The following is a 26,558-nucleotide window of genomic DNA, read 5'->3' as shown; positions in this document are numbered from 1 at the left end:
TATCTGCAGCTGCTACAGAACAAAATGTCTTCCACATCCCCCGTGAATAGAGGCCCTTCTGTTAACGACAATCTATATTTTAGGTGTAAACAGCCCATTTCCCCATTTTAATACATCTACACTCTCTCCTGATCCCACCCCAGAGCTGATAGTCCTGAGGCACAATGGCTTTCAGGCCCACTCCTGAGACCTGAAAAGCTAATCCCTTTCCCACCCTCCAAACAGGAAAAAGGGAAGGAAAAGAAAAACTCAGAAACCTGAAGATTGTTTGGAATTTATTCTCTTAAATAAGAATGGTAACATTCGTTAAAAAAAAATTAAAAGCACAACACCTTAGTTTCACAGTAACGGCAAAAACAAAGTTACACAATGAAATTAAAAAACTCACAAAGAAACACACCAAAAACTCACATCACAGATTAAAAACAAGGGCAAAAATAAAGGCTTTAGGGAAGGCCAGAAGCGGACAGGTGATGCATTCCTTGGCACAGTTCGTCCTCCCTTGCTCTGGCATCTCTGTACCACTGCCATGGGAACCTGGCTTGCTGCCACCCCCCCACCTCCACCCCAAGCCGAATGGCCCAGGAAAAAGGGAACCCCTTAATTCACTGATCAGGACTTCAAGGCCATGCTGCAGCCCCTTTAGGAGGGACTGAAAACAGTCCACTGCCCGAAAGACACCAAACACCGAGACAATAGGGAAGCTACAATAACTAACCCAATGTAACTGATACACAAGCCTAGAAGCAAAACAGAGGTAAGGTGGGGGTTTGGTCTTCTGTGGCATTTCGCAAGCAACAGAACCCCTGCTTTCCTAGTCTGCTCCCAAATCAACTTTCCGAGGTTGGGAGTGTGTGCTGCTCATTTTCTGAGACATCCACGCCCCGCCCCCCCCCAAAGTCTCCACCTCCACAGGTGTGCTGGTTGCTCTATTCCCGTAAATCCTGACCCTAACTCTAACCCAGGCCAGTGGCATGGTTCCCCAGTGTAAAAAAGCTCCCTTGATTTCCAGAACCAAGGAACAAGAAGCTTCAGAAACAGCTTCATTATTATTATTACTATTAGTAGTAGTAGTAGTAGTTAGGACACAATATATAACTATCTACTTGTATATATGAAATTAAATCTACATAAATATACATGTGTATGTGTATAAATATTTACACATCACCATCAAACTAAGACTTGTGGGGGAGGGCTGGGGAGTTCAGCTGGACTGTAAGATTCTCTTTGCTCTACTAAGAAGTTACCCAGAAACGCCTACAAGGGAAGGGAGCCTGGGAAGCAGTGAGATTTCCTAACTTTGTCCTGACAGGCAGGAACCCCAGGAGTGCATGGAATCCCTCATACTGCATGGCTATTCTAGCCGGTGTGGGAAGTGCCTGCATTTCCTAATGGCCCATGTGGCATCCAAACTATGGAATCTAATGGTGATCATGCAAGGGTTGTCTAGGGACAGGGAGCAGGCACCCGCCGCTTGCAATCTGCTAGGCAGCTTTTAAAATTAACACTATCTTTTCCATCCCATCTCTGTGGCCTGTACTAGAAGAAAAAAGCTCTTCTCTTACCTTATGATTCCCATAGCCTTTATGATTCATTTTTGATTGTCTTTTATATGCTATATGAACTGTAAAGGGAATTCCTCTCACAAAGAAAGGATCCAAAAAACCTGCAGTTGAGGGTCTTGTATTCAAGGGGAAGATAACTCATTTAGGGTTTTTCTTTCTCTACCTGTTTCTTTCTCTACCTTTCTCTACCTGTCCCACTTTTTCTTAAAGTCAGGGCAGGTGCTAGGAGGCCAGGGTAAGAAAATCTGTGCCAGGTCCACTAATCTATTCAGTGTAAGAAGCTTAGAAACAAAGCATTTACAGATGTGGGGAACAGAAAAGAGGGTTTCTATGTTAAAAGCACATTATAAACAACAGCACTGTAAACAATGTCCTCCTCCAAACACTAAATTAGCAGCAGTTACAGGTTAGGTTACCAGAGAAAGAAAACACTGCAAAGCAGGCTGAAAGCAGGTTCTCTTAACTTGTGGGTGGTTTGGTTTTTTGGCAACGGCAGTAATTTTGGCATAACGGGAAAAGAACATAAGGGAAAAGAGGGTAATGCCACATATACAGAGGTGGCACAGGGCAAAAGCACAGCAGGTCAAGTGCCAGTCATAGCTTTTTCAGCTCTGCTTCCTGGGAGATGGGAATCTAGGAGGATGGTTTATTTATACACAGTGGAATCAAGTTCATTCATTTATAGTCTTTTCTTGTCTAGCGTGCAGGAGAGGAGATGTACCATGGGTCTGGGTTAATGACTGTTATTCATGACACATATTCTGGAACCCTGAAATACCTGAGTTTTTCTGAAGCTTTTCAAAAGGAATTTCTAGTTAAGCTTTAGTTTGAGATTTAAAGAAAGATATCCCTATCAAAGGAAAAAAAAGAAATCTACTTCATGCCAACTCTAAACTACCACCCATAATTCTGTTCCTTTTCTACAGAGGCTAGCAAAGATCAGATACCTCCTAGGGGAAGTGCTGGAGCTCTGGAGCACGTTCAGACTCAGAGCTGTAACTTCCAAAAGCCCAAGTCTCCAGGGGCATCAGCCCCAAGCTCTAGTGTTCCCACTGCCCTACAGAGTACCTTAAAGTGGGGGGGACAGTGCCTGCCTCGTTCATTTTAGGAGCTCAGGTGGTGATTCCTTTCGGATGCCACATCTTGAACCCCTTGTGCTAGAACATGTAAGTCATGTTCAGAATCAAGAACCACAGGGGCTGAGACATCCTCAGGGCTTTGATTTTTTTTTCGCATTGCCAACTCTCATCTCCTTGCTTTGTAGAATATTCTTTTCCTTCTCTATGGAAGCTTTAATTCATTAGAACTGCTAAAAACCTGAGATCCATTATGCTTCCACACTAGACAGTAAGAATGGCAAAGTGAACCACATGGGAAAGTGAACAAACTTGGCTTGTTCAGAAATGACCTGAACTTCATTGTGTTTCTTTTTGAAGAATGTTCTCCACTCGATACCCCAAAACCAAGTTCATTTCCTTGTGCTGTTTTACTGAATAGCCAAGTTCCTTGGAAAGTCCATCTCTGCTGGACGAGGCCCAGACTGATGAGGTGGAGCTCTCACTTGGTCAAGTGCATATTCTAGGGCTCAGAGCTGACCTCTCTGTCTAGATCCCTTTGGTAATTTTTCTCTGCCAGCACTTCCCTCTGGTGCTCTGAGAGTGTCAATTGCAAAAGGCTGCCAGGATTTCAGGGGAAAGACAAATTATAAAGGGTTTCAAGGCTATAGAAGGTTTCAAAGTCATTCGTGGCTTAAACATTCCTATAAAATGTTGGTCCAATTAGCAGGGCACTTAAAAAGCTTCCCTGGATTATAATAAGGGCATACATAGGAGGAGAGGCTGAATTTTACCTAGCTCAGCTGGGGTTTGCAGGGTCTCGGCTTCCAAATCTCTGCCTTCTCTGGGTATATTCTCCCTTTCTCCAGTTCTTAAGCACAGGGAAGGAAGGAACTCTGAAAATCTCTCATTTGAAAGTGGAGTGGATAATCCTTCTCTTTTCCAATTTGGAAATTTCACTACCAACTCCTTCTCCATAGTTTCTAGCATTAGCTGATAATCTTTAGTTTTTATATGGTAATTTTCATGAGTTTGTAAATGGCTGCTTGAGATATATCTGCTGTGAAAGACAGAAAAAGTGTGAGATATAGAAACATGGCCCTGTTGACTTCCTCTCTCACCTATGCAATGACCCTGGGCTGTGTCTAGTCTGGGGCTGTAATGAGGGCATCAGGACCACTCCACAGTTTGTGGTACACATCTCACAGGCTGGCTTGACATATAGCAAAGAGACTCAATTTTAAGGGTCAATTTTAAACTACAATTTTAAACTACAATTCCTCACAACAAACCTAATGTCCACGAGCCATGAGCTAAAACCAGAATAAATGTGTTTTTTAGAGGTAGGGATAGTGTCATTCACCTCCTGACATAAGGAAATGATTAGTTGAAATGGAACAAATTAGGGTTTGGTTCCATTAGAAGTTCAAATGCCCCAAAGTGATCAGGACAAGGCATGTCCTTTAGTGGGTTACATGTCAAATAGAAGAGCCATGTCAGCTTATCTAGATACCTAAGTAGGGAGTGGGATGCAAAAATTTCAAGTTTGGGTGAACATAAATCCAGATCGTGGGGTCTTATTGCAATTCCACGCTCTGTCAAAGGAGTCCAAGACAAGAAGGCCCTGTGACTCTAGATTCTCACTCGGGTCAGTGATAAAAGCAGCCTATTCAGAATTCCTGTTTACCTGGATGGGGCCTAGACCAACCACCCCAGTGTGTCTGATCGGTGTGGGCAGGCCCCAGGGCTATAGCAACAGTACTTTGAGATTCTGAATAGACATTACTGAAGCTTGGGTGATCCTGCTTACTAGATGGTGCCCCTACTGGCTCACGGTCTGCCAATGAAACTCCCCTCTGATTTGTACCAGCACCTCCGACAGGCCATAGAGAAAGGGGACTCCAAATGCAAGCAGCTGGCACATGAAAAAGGAGTCCAAAGGGTTTTGGGTCACTTGATGCCCAATCGAAGAAATGTTGCTTTGGAGGTGCTGGCTCATCCCCTTGGCCTTGTCACAGAGGCCAAGAGAGTGACGCGCCACCCAGCCAAACAAGGAAGTGAGGCTACCTGGGGTTCTCTCAGCAGGGCTGGCAACGGCGCTGGCCCGTCCATTTGTGTCCACAGTGGGGCCATCCTGCAGGGGTTCTCTGGCCTCCTAGGAAAGTCCGCAAGAAAAAGAAGAGTGACTGACTGAAGCACTCAAATCTCAGGAGGCGGTGACACCTGCCTGGCTGGTTTACTGCGCTCACCTGTCAATCCAGGCTGTATGTCTCACAGTATTAAAAAAAAAACAGGACATATTTCATGTAGAAATCACCAAGAGTCAAAATCTAGGTCTACCTTGGAATACCTTTCCTTTCCCCACAAGTCCCACTTCAGTCAACAAAAACCTCTCAAGGATGTGTTAGCCTGCATGCTGACAAGGTAATATCATGTAGCAAAGGGAATACCTGGTTTATCTTGATAAAGACAGGTGGAGAAGCTAGTTACTCTCATTTAAAAAAAAAAAAAAAGAAGGAAAAAAGGTACTTAGTAAAGTAATTCACAGAAATAAAGAAAGTGCAGATTATTTACAGCCACGTTCCTTTTCAGGGTGTCCATCTCTCAGAAAGATGTTTATTTACAATGACAAAAGTCTTTTATATGAGTGAGCAGGAGGGAGGGTCTAATATAGTCTCTCAAATCCAACTCTGGTGGTGTGTGGAACATTACCTTAGTGAAATGCAACATTAGATTATACTTGAAGAGTTGGTTTCCTTCCCAAATGGACTGCGACCATCTCTCAGGCCATTCCCACCCAAAGGAAAGGCAATTTAGTGGCCTTTCAGCAGGCCCTGCTGGCCACACCTTCACCTGTCACTGTGCAGAAATGTGCCTGCTGCTTCTCCCCCACTTACAGATAGATTACCATTACCTTTCCAGACAGAGGAGCCACTGCCGGTCTCTTCCTCTGTGCGGAGCCGGAGAGTCGATAACAGTAGTGTGGTTTGCAGTAGAATTTACCTGTGCAGAAGAGGCAGCAGAAAAGAAGTGAGCAAGACTCTTAATTCTGAACTTGACTCCCTCATCTTAGCACACTCCTATCTCTCTCCTCTAGCCACAGGGTGCTGTCACCACTGCCCAGGGTTCTTGTCCAAGGAGGCCAAGCCCTCCCTATAAACTTTGATTTCAGCCCTCCTCTCCCTTTTGCCCGAAGGGGGAGGGGGTTTCTTTTGGATATGTGAAGGCCATTGAGCGATCACCCAATCAGCGCCCAGAGCAAAGACGTGAAGCCTGCATGGCAGGGCCAGCAAACAAAGTGGCAGTGTGTGTAGAACAAAGATGTGGTCACATGGAAAGCTGGGAGTAACATTTCTGGGGAAACCAGAATGAACATAAGCGCAGGGTGGAGGCGTGAAGACTGCAGGGGGTGGGGCGGCATTGAGCACTGGCTTTGACAGGACCCCCTCTGCTGCTCCCCTCTCCCACAACTATCCACAAGCCAGCCTTATGACCCCTTAGTGGGTGGGATCAGCATTAAAAACCAATATAAAATGAAACCAAACAATCCTGCAATGGACTATGAATAGAATGAAGCACAACAAAATGCATTAAAGTGCACAGTGGCATACTTAGAGTTAAGTATTAGTCCTTACAGCTTTTAGTTGTGTTTATAGGTGTTTACTGGGTCCTAAACATTTTCTTTTGCAGGTGTGGCCCAAAATTTGAAAAACAGATCCTGGCTTTTCCCATGACACCGGTAGTGGGAGTCGGTCACAAAAGGTCATTTTTTTTTTTAAACCTTCCCTTACTCCCACTTTAAAAGAGCCAAGGCTTTTGAAAATTAAAGGACTGACCATACTATAGAAACTGTTGAAACAGGAGTAATCCCACTTATCCTTTTCATTTGCAAAGGGTACTCCTCTGACAAAACAAACTTTTCTGCTCTCAAAGTTAACATAAGAGAACCTAACCAGAAAAACAATAAAAAAGAGCAATGAAAACTAAGAGCCAGCTTTTTGAAACAATAAACCAAATGGACAAACCTTTACTATACTATACTATACTATACTTTACTATACTAATTCAGAAAAACAGAAGACTCAAAAAAAAAAATCAGAAATGAAAGAGGAGACATTACAACTGATACCATAGAAATAGGATCATGAGAAGCTACTATGTATAATTATACACCAAAAAGCTGGATAACCTAGAAGAAATGAACAAAGACCGAAAAATATATATCATACCAAGACTGAATCAGGAAGAAAGAGAAAATCTAAACAGACCAATACTGAGCAAGGAGACTGAATCAGTAATCAAAACTCTCCCCAAACAGAAAAGTCCAGGAGCAGATAGTGAATTCCACTAAACATTTATTTTAATTTTTTATTAAAAAATTTTTTTAAATGTTTATTTTTCAGAGAGAGGAGAGAGAGAGTGAGCATGTGTGCGTGCACCTGAGTCAGGAGGGGCAGAGACAGAAGGAGACACAGAATCCCAACCAGGCTCCAGGCTCTGAGCTATCAGCACAAAGCCTGCCACGGGGCCACTAACCATGAGATCACGACCTGAGCCTAAGTCGACGCTCAACTGACTGAGCCATCCAGGCAGGCGCCCACCCCCCCCCGCCCAATATTTATAGAAGAATTAACAGCAATCCTTCTCAAACTATTCCAAAAAACTAAACAGGAGGAAATACCCCCCAAATTATTTTATGAGGCTAGCATTACTCTGATACCAAAGCCAGATAAGTATACTACAAGAAAATTACAGACCAATAACCCTGATGAATACAAATGCAAAATTCTCAACACAATATTTGCAAACCCAATTCAACAAAACAACAAAGTGGGATTTATCCCTAGGATGCAAGGATGGTTCAACATACACAAATCAATAAATGTGATACACCACACAAAGTGAAAGATAAAAATCATATGATCTCAATAGATGCAGAAAAATCATTTGACAAAATATAACACCCTTCATGATAAAAACATCAACAAATTGGGTATAGAAGGAACATACCTCAATACAAGAAACATCATATACAACAAAACCACAGTCAATATCATTTCAAAGGTAAAAGGTTGAAAACTTTTTCTCTAAGATGAGGAACACAAGGATGCCCACTCTCACCACTCCTATTCAAGAAAGTACTAGTCCTAGCCAGAGTAATCAGGTAAGAGGAAGAAATAAAAGGCATCCAAATAAGAAAGGAAGAAATAAAAGTGTCTTTGTTTGCAGATGGTGATCTTACATATAGAAAATCCTAGACTAGAGGCACAATTACACAGAAAGTAATTGTTTCTTTTTTTAAAAGTTTATTTACTTATTTTGAGAGAGAGAGGGAGAGAGAAAGAGAGTGAGCAGGGGACAGGCAGATAGAGAGGGAGGGAGAGAATCCTAAGCAGGCTCCACACTGTCTGCACAGAGCCTGACACAGGGTTTGATCTCACAACCTGTGAGATCATGACCTGAGCTGAAATCAAGAGACAGGTGCTTAACTGAATGAGCCACGAAGGCACTCTGAAAGCAACTGTTTCTATACATTAACAACAAAACATCTGAAAAAGTAAACAATCCCATTCACACTAGCATCAAAAACAACAAAATACTTAGGAATAAATCTAATTAAGGAAGTGAAAGACCAATACACTGAAAACTACAAGACTTTGATAAAAGAAATTTAAGAAGACACAAACAAGGGGAGCCTGAGTGGCTCAGTCAAGCGTCTGACTCTTGGTTCCAGCTCAGGTCATGATCTCATGGTTCGTGAGTTTGAGCATCGTGTTAGGCTCCGCACTGACAGCACAGAGCCTGCTTTGGATTCTCTCTCTCTCCCTCTCTCTGCCCCTCCCCTGCTCTTGTTCTTGTTCTCTAAATAAATAAACAGATAAATAAAAGACAATAAAAAAAGACACAAAGGGAAAGATATTAATGAATTAATATTGTTAAAATGTCCATATTACCCAAACCATCTAGAGATCCAATGCAATTTCTATCACAATTCCAATGGCATTTTTCACAGAAATAGAAAAAAAAAACCCTATAATTTGAATGGAGCCACAAGAGACACTGAACAGCTAAAGCAATCCCGAGAAAGAAGAACAAAGCCAGAGGCATCATACTTCTTGATTTCAAACTACATCACAAAGCTACAGTAATCAACATAGTATATGGTACTGGCATAAAAACTGACACAGACCAATGGAACAGAATCAAGAACCCAGAAATAAACACCACATATACAGACAACTAATATTTGAGAAGGGAGCCAAGCATACTTGATGGGGAAAGGACAGCTCTTCCCAATAGTGATGGGAAAACTGGATAACCACATGCAGAAGAATGAAATTGACCTGTCTTATACCACTCACAAAAATGAACTTGCAATGGATTAAAAACTTAAGTGTAAGGCCTCGAACCACAAAACTCTTATATGAAAACAGGGGAAAAACTCCTTGACAGTGGTCTTGGCAGTGATTTCCTAGATATGACAGCAAAAGCACAAGCAACGGAAGCAAAAACTAGAGAAGTGAGAGGACATCAAAGTCAAAAGTGCCTGCACAGTAAGAGAAACAATCAACAAAATGAAAAAGCAATACTTCTCCCTACAGAATGGGGAAAATATTTGCAAATCATGTATCTGACAAGGGATTAATATCCAAATATATAAAGAACTCATACAGCTCAACAGCAAAAAAGCTAACAACCTGATTAAAAAATGGGCAGAAGAACTGAAGAGACAGTTTTCCAAAAAAGATATGCAAATGGACAGCAGGTAGATGAAAAGGTGCTCAATATTACTAGTCATTAGGGAAATGCAAACCAAAACCACAGGATATCCCCTCACACCAGTTATAATGCTACCATCAAAAAGAGAAGAATTAAGTGTTGGTAAGGGTATGAGGAAAAAGGAACCCTGATGAATTTCTGGTGGGAATGTAAATTGGCGCAGCTACTTTGGAAAACAGTGTGGCTGTCCCTCAATAAATTAAAAATAGAACTGCCATATGGTCCAAAAATTCCACTCCTGGGTATATATTCAAAGAAACGGAAAATCAGGATCTTGTACAGTTTCTGCACTTCCATGTTCACTGCAGCATTACTCACAATAGCCAAGATATGGAAACAACCTTAAATGTCTGTCAATGAATGAATGGATAAAAAAGATGTGGTATATATACACAAGACAGTATTAGTCAGCTATGAGAAAGAAGGAAATCCTGCCATTTGTAATAACTTAGATGGACCTTGAAGGCACTTTGCTAAGTGAAGTATGTCAGATAGTGAAAGACAAAAACTGTATAATCTTACTTATATGTGGAATCTAAAAAAAGACAAACTCAGGAGATAGCAAAATGGTGGTTACCAGTGGTTAAGGGGTGGGGAACATGAGGAGATACTGGTCAAAGAGTACAAACTTTCAGTTACAAGATTAACAAGCTTGGGGAATCTAATGTACAGCATGGCGATTATAGCTAACCATGCTGTATCATATGCTTGAATGCTGCTAAGAGAATGGACCTTAAAAGTTCTTACCACAAAAAAAATTAGTAACTATGTGATAGGATGAAGGAGGTACCTAACACTATGATGATAATCATTTTACAATTTATAAAAGTATAAATCAACACACTGTACACCTTAAACTTATATAATGTTATGCGTCAATTATATCTCAAAAAAGCTAAGAAAAAAAGGGGAGGACCTAAAAGTCAAAGGAAATAAAAATGAGATGGACTTCTTTCTTTTTTCCCCTTTACTTGGTGCTCTGATTACATCTTTCTTCTTTTCCTTCAAAGTAACTGATTTCTCTGTACTTTTACCTGTACCCTGCTTCCCAACACAAAATCTTTTAGAAAAACATAGTTTATGGACTTTTATAAGTCAAATAATATTCATATACATAATATGTTTTCTGAAACAGAATTTCCCACTACCTTTTGGCACACACTTAACCAGAACTCAGAAACACTACATCTATTGTCAGGAACACTGATAGCCAAAGGACCAACAATCTCACTGCTTTTTTCTCTATGAGGGGAGATGAATCATGGGTTGTTTTTTTCAGCTTGGACAATCTGTAATACACCATTTCACTTTTGTGAATTTTGGCTAAGAGAGAAAATGTAATTAGGAAAAGACAAAACTATTAGTCCTTGGATCGTATACTACTTTTTTGTCTGTTCTGTATTTTAATCTTCTTTATGGAACACTTCCCTCCTCCACGTGATTTTGATGGGCTATCAACCATGAGGCCTAAAATTATCCACCACAAAAATAAATATATGACCTATATAGGCCAATCATAATATCCCCTTTCCTTCTAGCCCACTGCAGGATATAGCATGTGGCTAAGTCAGGCTAACCAGAGCCATTCTTGGGGATTCTCAGGGATAGTGAGGAAGGGCAGCCCTTCTCTGAGACTGCTATCTAGAAAGAAGATATAAATCTAATGCTTCAACTTTAATCTGACTTGAGTTTCTATTACTTGTTACCAAGTCTTATTTTATTACAGTATCAGAAAACTACAGTTATAGGGGTGCCTGGGTGGCTCAGTCGGTTAAGAGTCCAACTTTGCCTCAGGTCATGATCTCGCAGCTCCTGAGTTTGAGCCCTGCGTGGGGCTCTGTGCCGACAGCTAGGAGCCTGGAGCTTGCTTTGGATTCCGTGTCTCCCTCTCTCTCTGCCCCTTCTCAGCTCACATTCTGTCTCTGTCTCAAAAATAAATAAATGTAAGAAAAAAAAAGAAAACTACAGTTATAGTTACTTTCACTCCTTTCTTGTATTTTTCCCCCTGCATTAGTTTGCTTTTTTCTACAAAGTAGAATCCTAGATTTTAAAATACAGCTCAATAGGCTAACCTCCAGGGAATCCTCATTGAATTCTGCTATGGTACTCTATTTTAATAAAGAAAAGAGGCTTAGGTTTCAAAACAAGTCCCACAAGCCTAACCAAAAGGTAATTATCAAGAAAATTCCAGAAACTTGTTTTCTCTATAAATGCAGTACAATGTGATAGAAGGAATATGAGCTCTGAAGTCAGATCTCAGTTTAAATACTGTCTCAACGACTCAATAGGCATGTAAACTATTTAGCATTTTGAAACATGTTTCTTCATGTAGAATATGAAGATAATACTCATAGGGTGAGATAAGTAAATGAGAGACCACATTATGTGTTATAGGTGCTCAATTAATGTCTCCTGCCTCAAACTCTTCCCACATTCAACTTGGTGGTACTTTTTGCTTCTTAGATTAATAACAAAAAGAGCTAATTAATTTTAATTATTATTTTATTATTTTTAAATACAATTTGTCAAATTTGTTTCCATACAACACCCAGTGCTCATCCCAACAAGTGCCCTCCTCCATGCCCATCACCCACTTTACCTTCTTCCCCACCCCCCGTCAACCCTCAGTTTGTTCTCAGTCCTTAAGAGTCTCTCTTATGGTTTGCCTCCCTCCCTCTCTGTAACTTTTTTCTTCCCCTTTCCCTCTCCCATGGTCTTCTGTTAAGTTTCTAAAGATCCACATACGAGTGAAAACATATGGTATCTGTCTTTCTCTGCCTGACTTATTTCACTTAGCATAATACCCTCCAGTTCCCTCCACATTGCTGCAAATGGCCAGATTTCATTCTCTCATTGCCAAGTAGTATTCCATTGTAAATATAAACCACATCTTCTTTATCCATTTGTCAGTTGATGGACATTTAGTCTCAAAAAGAGCTAATTTTTATGTAACATTTACCACGTGCCAGATATGTATTATAACGTCTATTAATTAATTTAATCCTCAGAACTCAATAAGGTAGATATTATTATCCACCTTTTTCTAGTTGAGGCACAGAAGCGTTAAGCAACCTGCCCAAAGTGTCCCCTACTCAGTAAATCTCACAGAGGACTTGAACCTACTAGTAAGCTTGACTCCAAGACCTATACCTTTAGTCACTACACTATGATGCCTGTCACAATTAGTGAATACAACCACGCTAATGTTATAAACTACCCACAAATTATGGTTGATTCAGTCAAGCCACTGATTTTAGGTGATCTAAATAAATGAAATCTTGATAATTAACTATGGGAAAGACTAGAAAAAGAAATTGGAGGAAACAGATGGGTAAAGGACAAGCTTAAACCAAAATGGGGCCATGCATTTATTCATTCAATAACTTACTGAGTGCCATTATAGGACAGGTACAAATCTAAACACTGAGAATGTTCCAGTCAAGAAGACAGACTAGTCTCTGCTCGGATGGAGCAGATGATATGTGAATAAGTACCAAGTAGTGATGAGTACTAGAGATCAGGAGGTCTGAAAAATGCCCCTCTGAGGGGAGAATATGTGAGTGAAGAAGTGAATGACAAAAAGCCCACCCTGTAAAGATTAGGGGGAAGTGTATTCCAGGAGAGGAGACAGTGCCAACTGCTAAGGTAAGCAGTGGCCTAATCATGTTTATGAAATGGAAAGAGACCAGTGTGGCAGGAGTATAGTGAGCTAGGGACAGGAAATGCAGGCTGGGGTAGACATGCAAAGCTCTCAGCCCCAGCAGATTCTATTTGTACTACAGCGGACCATAAGAGTACAAATCAGGAGGTTGCAAAAATCCGATTTACATCTTTTAAGATTCCTCGGTTGCTTTGTGGAAGCAGACTATAGGGGGCAATGGTGGAGGCAGGGAGATCAGTAGTCCAGGTGGAAGATGCAGAGTGTGGTCAGGGTGGTACTCGCAGAGACGGAGAGCAGTGGACTATTTTAGGCTTGTTGCTACCAATGGAGGCCCTTCACAAAACACCTTAGCCAGTAGGGTGTTTTCTCTCCTTGAGATGACAGGGAATGACCTGATGTACTGTCTGATTTAGAGTCCTTGTCTTAAGAGTTGGCAGCAGTTGAAAATAAGCGAGTATTTGGGAAGAGAAAGAAGATCTTAGTTTTCGGGTAAACTGCATCCTTTTAAAAGAGCTGAAGGGAAGGGGCGCCTGGGTGGCGCAGTCGGTTAAGCGTCCGACTTCAGCCAGGTCACGATCTCGCGGTCCGTGAGTTCGAGCCCCGCGTCGGGCTCTGGGCTGATGGCTCAGAGCCTGGAGCATGTTTCCGATTCTGTGTCTCCCTCTCTCTCTGCCCCTCCCCCGTTCATGCTCTGTCTCTCTCTGTCCCAAAAAATAAATAAACGTTGAAAAAAAAAAAATATTTAAAAGAGCTGAAGGGAAGACTAATTAGGGACAAGGGTAAAAAAAGGTGGATGTTTCTCTAAAGTGTAAGATTCTCAGTTCACCTGTGTGGAGCTGACATGGGCCCAGAGTCACTAATCCCAGGAGGCCAACCTGGAAGGGATCCCAGAGGTCATTTAGTGCAAACCAGTACTTACTAGTTGTGTGAACTTGAACAAGCATTTACAACTTCTCTGAATTCACTTTCCTGATGTATATAAAATTGCAATAATAAAACTAGTTCTGTATAGGGTTGTTGTGAAGGCAGAATGACATGGTACATGTTAAAGAGCCCAGCATAGTGTGGGGGTTATTTCTTTCCTCCTACAAATGAGCTATGACTTTCCTGTCTTTTTCTTATCTGAGGGCCTTCAGTTAGATTTCTGAGTCACATGGTAATGTGGATGAACAACAGGCTAAAACTTCAGGAGCCCCAAAATTCCATTCTTTTCTCCAGTTCACTTGTCTTTTGTCGTGGGGCTGAGCTGATGAAAAGTTTATCTGGGTTAGAATTTGGGGAGCTTGTTTGGATCCACTGTCCTCCCCGCCCAGTGTCAACAACAAAGCACCAACCAGCCTCGTCTGTGCCCAGTGTCATGGTCATTTCCACCTGAGCTCCTGTCGTTCTCTTGCCTAGTATGCCATCTCTTCCTCTACTTGGCCATTTCATACTTCTCTCTCAGAGTCTCACCTAAGGTCAGTTAAGTCATTCCTAAAGGCTACTGAGCTTCATTGATTTCTTTTTCCTCTAAACTTCTACAAAGTTAAAATCTGTATGTCGTCTGTTAGCCCTTAATCATATACTCTTCATTGTTGTTGTTGCTCCATGTGCCCTGGTCTTATCATGCCCACCAGAATGTAAGCTCCTTGAGGAACATTTTACATTTCATCTGTATCCTCAAGAGAATGTGGCAAAGACAAGTACACAACAATCTATGGGCAAAAGTATTTGTAAATCAATTAATTGGCTGGACCTTGAGCGATCTTCTTTCTAGCCAGACTTCAGTAAAAGGCTAACTAAAATAACCCCAGCATCAAGGACAGTTAAAAGACACTGGATGGGCTCCATCTGCCAATCCCTACCCTTAGAAATCAGAGGCGTTACAGAAAGAGCAGGTGTGTAGGAATGGTGGAACAGAAAATTTGATACCTAAGAATATACTTTTGTTATTTAGTCAACTGTCTTAACTCTTCCCTGACTGGGTGGTGCTTTTTACTAAAGTTAAGGACCAGCTACCCCATAATGGTTAGAGTTAGCTTTTCTCAGTTCAGTACTTTGGCTGCTTTGTTGCTACTTCTGACAGAGCTGCCTATTTATTCATTATTAGCAGAGCCTGGATGACTAAAGTGACCACTGCCTAATGGTGGTGTCCCTCTCCTATGTGACATCACCTTACCATCTCCTCAGTCAAAAATTACCTACCAATATAATGGACATACCATAGTGTGATTTATAAGACATATATATGTAGTCATTCAGATAACCAAATATATTTCTCATGTATATTCGGTCTTCATCCAGTTTCTGACTCAGCTCCAAACCCTTGGAATTCCCCAAGTGTTGACAGAGATAAAAGTATCTTTGGCTGTAACAATTAATGTGACTTTTGGATCCCACCCAAGGGCAGGGGCTGTTGCCAGGAGGACCAACCATGTGATTTGAGGGTTGGACTTCCAGGATACCTCTTAACCCCTCAAGGGAGATGGGCTGGAGACTGAATCAAACAATGGCCAATGACTTGGTCAAACATGACTATACAATGAAGCCTCCATAAAAACCCAAGAGGATGGGGTTCAGAGAATTTCCAAGTTGGCAAACATATAGAGATGTGGGGAAAGTGGTGCCCCTGGAGACGGCATGGAAGCTCTATGCCCTTTCCCTAGACCTTGCCCTATGTATCTCTTCATGTGGCTGTTGATTTGTTACCTTTTACCATATCCTTTAATAAACTGGTATGTAAGTGTTTTCCTGAGTTCTGTGAGCCACTCTAGCAAATGAGAAGAACCTAAGAAGGAGGTCGTTGGAACCCCCAATCTGTAGCTGGTGGTCAGAAGCACAGGTAATAGCCTGGGGCTTATGACTAGTGTCTAAAGTAGGGGGCAAGGGACAGTATTACTGGCCTGAGCCCTTAACGTGTGGAATCTGATGCTATCTCTGGGTCGAGTAGTTAGTGTCAGAATTGAGCTGAATTCTTAGACACCCTGCTGATGTTGGAGAATTACTTGGTATTGGGGCGGGGGTAGGGGACTCCACCACCCTGCCTCCACATTGGATTTGGGTCCAGGAATCCAAAAAGAGGGCACATAATGCCACCTCTATGAGGACTCCCATTAATCTAGATCTTTTCATTACTTTTGAATCAGTAAGCCTGCCTTTCAAGACATTCCTTCAGCATTCCATAGGAATGAGTGTAGTAGTCAGTTACTTTAAGGAGTTTTAAAGAGTCTTTAGATAGCAGGCATGCCAGCCTGCCTCTGTCTATTGGGCTTTATTAATTGTTTGCATAATTCACCACCTTCTGCTCCATTAACGTCGTTCTATTTATAAAAGCAACAAACATTACAAAAGGCCAGGGCTTGGACACTGTAGTAAATTAGATTTAGATCCTGTGCTACAAACTCTCAATTCATCAGAGAAACGGTGATGCTAGAGAGAGGTGGGCATAATTCGGTCATCCTCAGGAAGCAAAAGTCTCAGAACCCGAAGGGTGTGAAATCTAGTTTCAATTTGCTGTTATTGACCAGAGGCAAGAAATGTGACTTCCATAGGCCTGTCATTTCCCCTTCTCTAAAGTAAAGACAAAAATACCTTATTCTCTTTGTGTCCCTTTTATCTTAAGATCCCACCCTGAGGTAAGAAAGCAAGTGTCTGTGAAGCCAGGGAAGTGATTTACATTAACGCATGCCATTCTCATTACCGTCATTACTGAGTAATGCTGTGCTACAGCTTAGTGACTTTAGGGAAATATTTATAAGAAAGAGTCTTAGAGAAAAAATAAAGAGTAGAAGGAGATGGATGGGAAGGGTTAGGAGAGGCAGAAAAAATGTATATATAAGAATGCAGTAAGAGCCCTAAGGTCAGCTCACGTGGAAAAAAGTGCCCCTAGGCTCAGTTTCTAAGTATGGCCTCAAGTGCAAATAGACTCACCATCCTCGATGTCATAGGCATAAGCCGAGAGGCGCAGGGTAGTGGCGCAGTACTCGCATTTGAAGCAGCTCCGATGGAAGAACTTGCCCTCAGCACTCAGCCTCTCCATCACGTAGACCCGCTTCTGACAGAAGTAGCACGTGTCGCTGCCTCCTAAGTTCTGTGGGAACTCCTTCTTTATCGAGCCCTGTAATGGGGGATGGTGGAAGATCTGTCAGAGCCAACACTTCTTAGACTCACCTCCTGGAGGTGCACAACCCTCTCCATATGTGAAACTAACCCTCACTAAGCAATGTTGTTTTGAGACAGACTACGATGGCTCACTTTATTATTGGCTCTCCCAAAGAACAATGGCACTACTGCAGTGACTGTCACATGTGCCCTCTATATAGCAATCGGCATTAGCTGGGTTCTGAATCGATGTTAATCAACACCCAAGAGGAATCCCCAGTTGGTTTTACACAATTTCATAACAAACCAAATTATTTTGACAGAATTGTGTTTTGAAGGTAGCATAAAAATACCTACTCAGAGTTCACGTCGTTCTACATGAATGTGGGCCTCCAGGACTCCAGAGCAAACAATCACTTTTACAGATACTAAGTATGTTTTTCCACACAACATTCTAAACAGCCAGTCAGTCCTAGAAATTCAGTTACAAACTTCAGATATCTTTAAAAAAAGTTACCGCATGGCATATATTAGGTATATATGTTACTAAGCTACTTAGAATAAACCAGGTTTATTTACCACAGCTGTGCTATATCTAGACAGACGGTGCCCTTAATATATCTCTTACCAGTTCCTTCTTGTCTAGAAGGGTTTTGGGCTGTTCTTTCCTTTGAAGCTGATTGGCTATCTGCTCAGCCAATGAGCTCACTCCGCCAGTGTACATCTTTATATACTTCTATTGGTTGGAGATTATAAAATGACCAGAATGATGGAAAATGAGAAGGAAAAAAAATAAATAAATTAAGAAGACAGGGGGAAAAAAATCTTTGAAAGGTATAAAATGAATACAAGGTGCAGCAGCAAACCATGCCAACACAGTGCCCACAAGCAGGGAAACTTGGTGGTCAGAAAAATGGGTGTCAACGTCCACACAGAGGTATCAGCAGAAGTAAGAGTAATGCCTGCAGGAATAATTAAACTCAGTAAGGGAGAACTTAGTCTTCCATGTCTTTTCGGAGCATACAGTTCAGGGAGGTGGGAAGACAGGATGGATACAAATATAGAACAGAGTAAGAAGGGCCTATACCCTAGTGACTCAAATTACATACAAATAATTCAAGAGGAATAACTCCCACCCACACGGCACATGTCCAGATTAACATTATGTTTCAAGTTGGGTCTAGGAGAGGGCTTGGCAAGTTATTTCACCATTTAGAAAAAAAACTGAGCTTGGGGTGCCAGGGTAGCTCAGTTGGTTAAGCGTCTGACTTCGGCTCAGGTCATGACCTCGTGGTTTGTGGGTTCGAGCCCTGCATTGGGCTCTGTGCTGACAGCTCAGAGCCTGGAGCCTGCTTTGGATTCTGTCTCCCTCTCTCTCTCTGCCCCTCCACCACTTGCACTCTGCCTCTCTCTCTCTCAAAAACAAATAAACATAAAAGAAAGAAAGAAAGAAAGAAAGAAAGAAAGAAAGAAAGAAAGAAAGAAAGAAACTAAGCTCACACTTGCAAGGCTGATTCTCCACTTGGGTAAAAGATGCCAACAGCCTAGTATTACTCGTGATGATCACCTTCCTCCTATTAATGCTTCACTCATAACCCCCGTCATATGCATCAAATATTTCTGAGCTTTATCTGGAAGAATCCTTCTCAGCCCATTCTCCCTGTTAATATTTATCTGTTCTACCCAGGCACTAAGGCCAAAGTGTTCTAGACTGGGCAGGGCATCTTAAACACAGCTGCAGGAGGCTAACACCTGGAGCCATGCAGACAAGTTGCTTAGTTTAGTCTTGGGAAGTCAGGAAGTCAGGAAGTCTTGGGAAGTTTCTAGTCCAAGAGGGATTATTTTTTCATAGGTTGGAAAAAGAAAAGAAAAAAAAAATCCAACCAATTCAATCCTCTTTCTAGCAATGTTGAAGAAGTAACAAGCAAAACTACAAAATTTCAATTGTAAGCCTTCCTGCTAGGCAGCCTAGCTTTGAGCCTGTCCCAAGGACTGAGGTCAAAGTCTTGCTGACAGTCCTTTAGAGACTCCCAAGGTCACCCTTCCATGTGGAGATGGCCAGGACACCTAGTGTGCATGACTCTCCTCTCATAAACTGTGTGGGATAAGAGAACTGCCTAATGAGTTTGGGGAGCCCTGTAATTCTGACTGAGAAAAACACTCCAGGAGCAGTTGTCTTGGGGATGTGCACAACCCTGTCAGGAAGTGGTTTGAATGGACAACACACAAAGCCAGGTGTGAGAGAATCACTGGCCTGAGCAATGGCGTGCCCTGGGCTGACAAGGGACAAACAAGAGAAGTGCTCCAGGGGTGGGGGGACAGGGGGAACTAACTCTATGTGAACACGAGAATAACAGAAGCACAGATGAGCAAACAATTCTCCAAGGTTCAGTTGGAACTGAGGAGTCAATTCTATTTTTCAATTTAAAATAAGGAGATTTCCAAGGATTGGTGTCATTTGTTCATTAACTCCACAGCTTATACCCATTAATGGTTGAGAAAAACAAGTGGCTCTAAGATCTAAACCTTCTTTAGATTAGAGCTGTTAGGGAAACTTACTCCTGGAACAGACTGACACCAGGCAGAGCTGAGCAGGTCACTTAACAGCTGACACCGAGGGTGCAGAAAGTAAGTGAGGGTGTAGGCCAGATGCCACCCCTGAGGCTGGGACACTGAGCAAGCTCTGGATCCTCACTGCTCGGCCAGGACCCTTCCCTCCCACCAGAAACTGGCATCCTCAGCAAATACAGCCCAGGGCTGCCTGCGTGCAAAGGCATTTGTCACATTCAGTTCTCAGCAATGCGGTAATAATGACAAGCATCCCCCCAAGAGAGGTGGAAACTCAAGTTCTATTTTCTTCTGGCATGAATAGCAGATGGTATCCTTCTCCCCACTCTTAAGAAACAGTCTAAATGTGGCAATTGCTGGACTTATACTTTTGCTGCCACACATGCATATGTTTCCACACACATACCACACAGACTGCTCGAGGACAGGAAACATAAACAGAAAGGGCAAAAGGATCCACCAACCTCTCTCTAAACTACTCTATAGCTGGATCAGTTCCACTGTGGGAAATAGCAGGGTTCACTCCTCAAGTGATTACAATGCAAGAGGCACCCACAATACTGCATATTCACCACTCCATTTAAGAGATTTAATTACATTATTGTTCATATTTTTTAATACATATCCATACGAAGACATTTGGAATTTAAAAAGTTAATGGCTGAAAAATGTTTGTTGTTATTTTATATAGTTGAAATATAATAGAAGTGGGTTTACTGTGACAGAATTTGTTACAATGAAAGCTAGCAGCCTCTTTAACTTTGGTGTATGCCTACAGACCTCACATGCAAAACCGACAGACAACACACACACACACCCACACACACACACACACACACACACGTGGATTCCCACAGAAGACAGGCCAAAGTTAAGAGCTCTGCAACCTCCCTCGGGCCTGATGACATTTGTGTAGGTGAACTGAGGACAGGCTGGAGAGCAAAGAGCTTTGCCAAGTTCCAGGCTGTGCTACCTGTCGGAGAGAGTCAGAGGAGGGAGAGGCGGGGCGGTTGGAGGAGCGAAGACTAAGAGAAAGCTCCCACTGGTCAACAAAAAATCGGCGAGAAGGTTCAGGCTCTGGCTACAAAATACAAGATGGAGAAAAAAAAATCAAAGGAAATGTTAAATAAAAAGTTACACACTGACCTGAATGTAAGGAATTTGGGAGTTTTAGACCTTTACCTAAGTAACTAATGCAGTAAAGAGACATTCTTAGTTCCCAAAGGTGTAAATGGCTCATTCAAAGCTTTCATTTTACTTTCAGCTCGCTCACCCTTGCCTCATGCTTACAGTGAAGCTCGCTCTGGAACACGGTCACTGTAGACATGAGCCGTCTCTGAAAGCCTTGGTCTTCTCTTGCTTGGTGGTTTTACTCCATCCAGCCCAAGTGGATAATGCTGCCTGCCAGCCAGGAGGAGACAGAGGCCAGGGGCTATGTCCTGCTCACACACCCACTTTATGTCCTCTGTAGAGACCCTCACAGACTTGAGCTGGGAATTCTCCTAGGCAGAAGGAGACTGTACCACCTCATCACTCCACTGGCCTTACAAACAGCAAACAATAGCAATAGCAAATCTAGAATGAAGTTTACTCCTCCATAAAGGCCAGAAATGTGGCTTTGCCTCTTCCTATTGCTAGTGCTCAGAGAAACTCTGCCTGCCAAGGAGCCAGCCAAATCCCAGCAATGATCAGGAGAAAAGATCCCAAGTCCTCTGCACTGCATGCAGCATGTGTTGCAAAAGTAAGCTGGCATCTTCCTCGGTGGTGGGCCCATGCAGCCAGGAACTGTCCAGTCCCCAGAGAGGGAGAAGGGGCCTGAGAGCTCTGGCAAGTGATAACTGCTCAGTTTCCTACAAGGTTCAGGATGAAATACTTGCAGGGTGGAGGGAAGAACTGTCATGGTAAGAGAAGCCCTCTGCCCCTGTAGCTCCAAGCAGATCCATCACACCCCCAATTTAGTCCCTCACTAAATTCACAGCTTTGAGCGGTGACAAAGTGGAATGTAACCATCCCTGCTCCAGATTCTCAGCCAGCTCACGGGCCCTCAGCTCAGCACTTGGGGCAGGCTCAGAAACACAGGCCCAAGGGGGAGATCTCTGTAGAAGAGTATCACCCACCCGAGAGAAATAAGAGAGAAGGCAACTCTCCCAGGGATGGCAAAGCAGTGAAACTAATGGGAAGACTCGGGGGTGGGGGTGGGGGTGGGGGGTGGATAGGAGCAGGTGAGTGCACAGGCAAGCTTATGGAATAGTGGACAGAAAATCCTGGAAGAGCACACATACAGTAACCCTTATAAGTATCTAGACAGGACCCCTGCAGTGAAGAATCTGGAAACCAATACATTGGGAAAATGAAAGAAAATTCCCTGCAAACCTTCTTGCTTCCTGAGCTCAAAATCCTACCTTTCTTCTGGGGGCATTGTAGCCCTAGACTTTTGACAATTTCTCCCTGCCCATCTCTCCTTTTATTTTACACACTTCCCTCTATTCTTCTTCGCTTAGGCACTGCTTCATTAAAAATCATCAGGGTCTGGGGCGCCTGGGTGGCGCAGTCGGTTAAGCGTCCGACTTCAGCCAGGTCACGATCTCGCGGTCCGTGAGTTCGAGCCCCGCGTCAGGCTCTGGGCTGATGGCTCAGAGCCTGGAGCCTGCTTCCGATTCTGTGTCTCCCTCTCTCTCTGCCCCTCCCCCGTTCATGCTCTGTCTCTCTCTGTCCCAAAAAATAAATAAACGTTGAAAAAAAAAATTAAAAAAAAAAATCATCAGGGTCTCATTAACTATGCATTCCCTGAAATGTAGGGCTTGCCCTTCTTTGTGAAAATACCTACTTTTCTTTTTGAGGGGAATACAGCCTGGGAAGAAGGAAGAAAGAGGCTGGGCACACAGTGCTCATGGTAGGAAGCAGCCCCAACAGAAGTGAAGAAAGCAGAGCTGGGCCATGCGTGAGGAGATGAAATGGACACCCTCCTTCCACTTTGGCCCCGGTCTCTCTCCCTAAGCCAGCACCGATCCACGCATGGTCCTGGCAGCACAGATTGCCTGCTTCTTGCTTGGTGACGGGGTGTAAGAATACAGCACTAGCTTCCTTCGCAGTGACTGTATTTCTCAGAGAGCAAAGGCAGAAGGAGAGGTAAAAATAAAAGAAAAAAGGCCCATGTGAAATTAACAGTTACAGAGGATTCTTCACTCTTGCTGCAGAGCTTAACTCACTCAGGGATCAGGTTTAAGGGTAACAGTAACAACCAAAAGTTTCAGAAAATAAGCAGGCTTTTAAAAATGGGCATCTCTGCTATTCATCAAATTACATGATGGCCAGGTATAATCACTAGATCCCCCTTCAGTTTTTCAGAAGAGACCCACTAAAGCTTTTCATTACACACCCTTGTCACCACCTTCCTTCCCCTCCATCAGTTCTTCATACTTGAAAAATCCCCACACCAGTAAGAGCTTTGGCTCTCTCATTATTTCTACCTCAAGATCCCCGAATGTCCAAAGATATAAGCAAATCCCACCCACTTACTGATCTCTGTGCTGGGCAGATGAATGCTCTCCTGTGAATGCTATTTACATGGGTCAACACGGTTAAGCAACAAGAATTCTTGCTCTTGGCTGAGTGACAAGAGTGTGCACAAAGCAAGGGGAGAGGGGACCATCCCCACCTTCCCTCTGCCCCACCACCACAGCGTGCCCCGTCCGTTTGGCTCTCAGCATCCCATGCCATGATTCATGCTCTTTTACCCTCTCATGGTGGGGACTCTGCTTGCCACGGCTGTCAGCATCAAGATCCCTGTACGTCTGTTAATAACAAAGTAGAGACTTAAGCTCCATCCAAATGTTCTATGTGGACCTACTAAGTGACAGTGCCAGATATTCAGAATTCATTTCAACACATATCCCCTGCCCCTGACAGATCCCCACCCCAGGAAACCACAATCCCATCTAAATCAAATCCCATGATCCCAGGACAACTTTCTATCCAGCACTCTGTCCATCTGGCCTCCAGTGAGGTCAGCCACACAAATAAAGAACTATGGTTAGTACAAAAGTGGAACAAACATATTTCTTTCACACAGTGGCACAAGATCAGAGGCATTAAATGGAAGGTTTAAAATGAGAAGCTGGTTAGGAGGGTGAAAGGGTGAAGCTTTCCACAACAAGATATTAGAAAGGAAAGGTGGGGAGATGGAAACTGCCTGGAACAAATGGCCATTAAACAGTCCAGAGGAAACTCCAGGATGGGGAGTGGTCCCTGAATAGGCATATGGGACCAAAGCATCATTTATTAAAGGGAGAAGTGGATGACGACTGGAAGCATCTTCAGTCAACAGATAGGAATATGCACATGATAGGCATGGAAATCCTGAAGACAGGCATATGGCTGCCTCTACGGACCCAAGGAAACAACTATCAGCAATTGTGTGGGAAAAGGGAAGGCCACTCTCATCACTCTTTGGATTACTGGTGAGGATTCAGACTATGGCCTTGTACTGGTGGAAGAACTAATCCAAAGCCTCTAATGTGGCCCACAAACATAATGGTCTCCACAGGCAGGATGAGGCCACAGGTTGGGTTCCAGAGTCACACCACCCACATTCAATTCCTGGCTCCATTACTTACTGTGTGAACTTGTACAAAGTACTTGGCCTCCCTACCCTATGCCTCAGTCTCATCTGCAACATGGAGATGATAATAGTACCTGCCGTAGGGTTACTGGGAGAACTGATGGAGGTAACACAACAAGAACTGAGAATGCCACCTGGGACTAAGTGTTAGTTATTATGTAGAGACAAGGCATAGGGTAATTACTCAGTCTACAATGGCTGAATTCTTAGGCCCAGGGACACAGTGTGGGCCTTTAACAATCAGACACATTACTCAGGGGCCCCTTTTAAATAGGCCACTTAGTTGAGAAAATGTCTTTCCATAGATCCTGCCTTTAAAATTAGTATTTTATTTTATAGAAATATCCTACAAAGGTCAATTTCTATTCTATAAATATACTTTATTAATGTATGCTTATTATCCTCTTTAATCATGTCTGTGGTTAACTGCTCTATAATGCATTTTCAAATGGTCTGCCTAGAGTGTGAGTGGGGCAGATGGGAAGGACAGGTGTTTGCTGGCATAAGCTGGATAAGTGAGAGGCAGGGCTCTCAAAACCAGAAGGAACCAAACTCATAATAAAGTGAGGCCCTATAAAAAGCTTCCAAAAGCCCATCCTAATTATATCTCCTTGGGCAGCAAGACAAAAGTGGCTGCTTTAAATGAGGTTATATAAAAATGTGTTGTTCTCCAGGGCTTTTTGGACCTTGTATCTGTGACAAATATAGTTTAAGTTTTAGTCTGTGCTTGCATAGTTGTTCTCCTATGATGTGGGACTAGATTAAACCAGGGTTTGAATATATTAAGTGCTATCCTGAGGTCTAATTGGAAATTGTTCATCTGTAGCAAAAAAGGTGCTTCTGCTACAAATGATCTTTCTGTTTTTTGATTGTTATTTCTGAAAAGAGGGAGTTCTGATTTGGTCTCTACCCTAGCCACCTACACAGGCAGGCAGGAAGACACAGACGAGGACCACGGAGCATGCAAAGAAGATCACCTGCTGGCTGCCAGGCGCCCGACAGGGAGGTGGAGAAGGGGGAGGAGAGAGTGTGATCACTTTTTTGGGGCAGGTCCGAGAACACTCCTTTTCCCGTCGCTTTTACACCAACAGACACAAACAGAGAGAACATTGGTGAAACAGGAGCCATGTTTTGGCTGGTTCTAGAAAGACTAAAGGGCATCTGCCAAAACCATCCCTCCCTTGCCTCTCCATCCTCAACAGCAATCACTGTATGGTTAGGGAGGATGGCTTGTCACAGTCGATCGTTGGCCTCTGGGTCACACTTGCGCTGTTTGGTAAGTACAGACCACATGGGTAATCTCCGCAGCTGGCCTTGGGGTCAGAACTTGCAGTGTAACACTTTCTAAATGCCAGGGATCAAGGGTATATTCTTTGTGAGTTTTATCAGAGAAGCTGAGGACAGAAGAAATGGGCTTGGATGTAAGTAGAGAGAAAGGGCACACAGGCCAAATAGCACGAGGGGAGCATGAAGACTGTCTCCTGATGGCTCAGTCACCTCTACACCCACCAGCAGCAAAGCAGCACTCTCCTTGAGGGCTCACCCAAGACAAAACCCTGCCATGGCTTCCCTCTTCTCACTCCCCTCACTCACGCTCAAAAGGTTCTGGAAAAATACCAAGGAAATACAAGAAAGTATAGGAAACAGAATATAAAACTTCAATATCTTTCACTAACCGAACACCACACATAGCCATGGATTATTTCCCCATTTTGCCCCTCTCCATTGTACTCCCTTCCTATGAATCTACGATTTAGAGAACTCTTCGGTACTTAGGGAACAATGACTTATTTCTAGGCCAGAGGAATCCTCCATTTCCTCATGACCAGAATGACCATGTGGGGCAGCAGACAGGTGAAGTATGGGAGGGAAAGAAGAGGTTGTGAGGCCAGGGGAAAGAGCCCCATCATCTATTCCAACTTCACATGATGACTTACTTCCAAACGAAGGCTGGTTGCCTGCAGGATGCATTTCTGAGATCAAAAGGTAGAAGGGTGGGGAAGGAAGGGCCAAAGTGTTTACACAGGAAGGTAAAAAAGAGAAGTCACTGGCAAGCAAAATTGTTATTCATTTTTCCTCTTCCATACCATGACCTAAGTGAAAACTGATCCTTGTGCCAACTCAGCCACCATGGCTGTGCTTGCCACACCCTCCTGCCTCAATCCAAACCTCTTCAAGAAAAACAAAAAGTGAGTCATGGTAAGGTATTGCCAGTCAACCCCTCA

The 26,558-nt window shown here is 43.0% G+C and overlaps 1 protein-coding gene across 1 annotated transcript in view; it reads right to left on the bottom strand.

The window, feature by feature from the left end:
- Positions 1-26,558, bottom strand: part of MICAL3 (microtubule associated monooxygenase, calponin and LIM domain containing 3) — a 120,606-nt gene that overhangs the window by 68,770 nt on the left and 25,278 nt on the right. The window contains exons 17-19 of the mRNA XM_047066980.1: positions 16,974-17,160; positions 5,538-5,626; positions 4,691-4,778 (exon numbers count right to left, since the gene is read on the bottom strand). Of these exons, the coding sequence (XP_046922936.1) occupies positions 4,691-4,778; positions 5,538-5,626; positions 16,974-17,160 (364 nt within the window). The remainder of the gene's footprint in view (positions 1-4,690; positions 4,779-5,537; positions 5,627-16,973; positions 17,161-26,558) is intronic.

Source organism: Lynx rufus, unplaced genomic scaffold (assembly GCF_022079265.1).
Source record: "Lynx rufus isolate CCGP_SWC_20201006 ecotype Redwood Valley unplaced genomic scaffold, mLynRuf1.p SCAF_7, whole genome shotgun sequence".
In the NCBI taxonomy this organism is placed as follows: Eukaryota; Metazoa; Chordata; class Mammalia; order Carnivora; family Felidae; genus Lynx; species Lynx rufus.
This window is presented reverse-complemented; position numbering and strand designations above follow the sequence as displayed.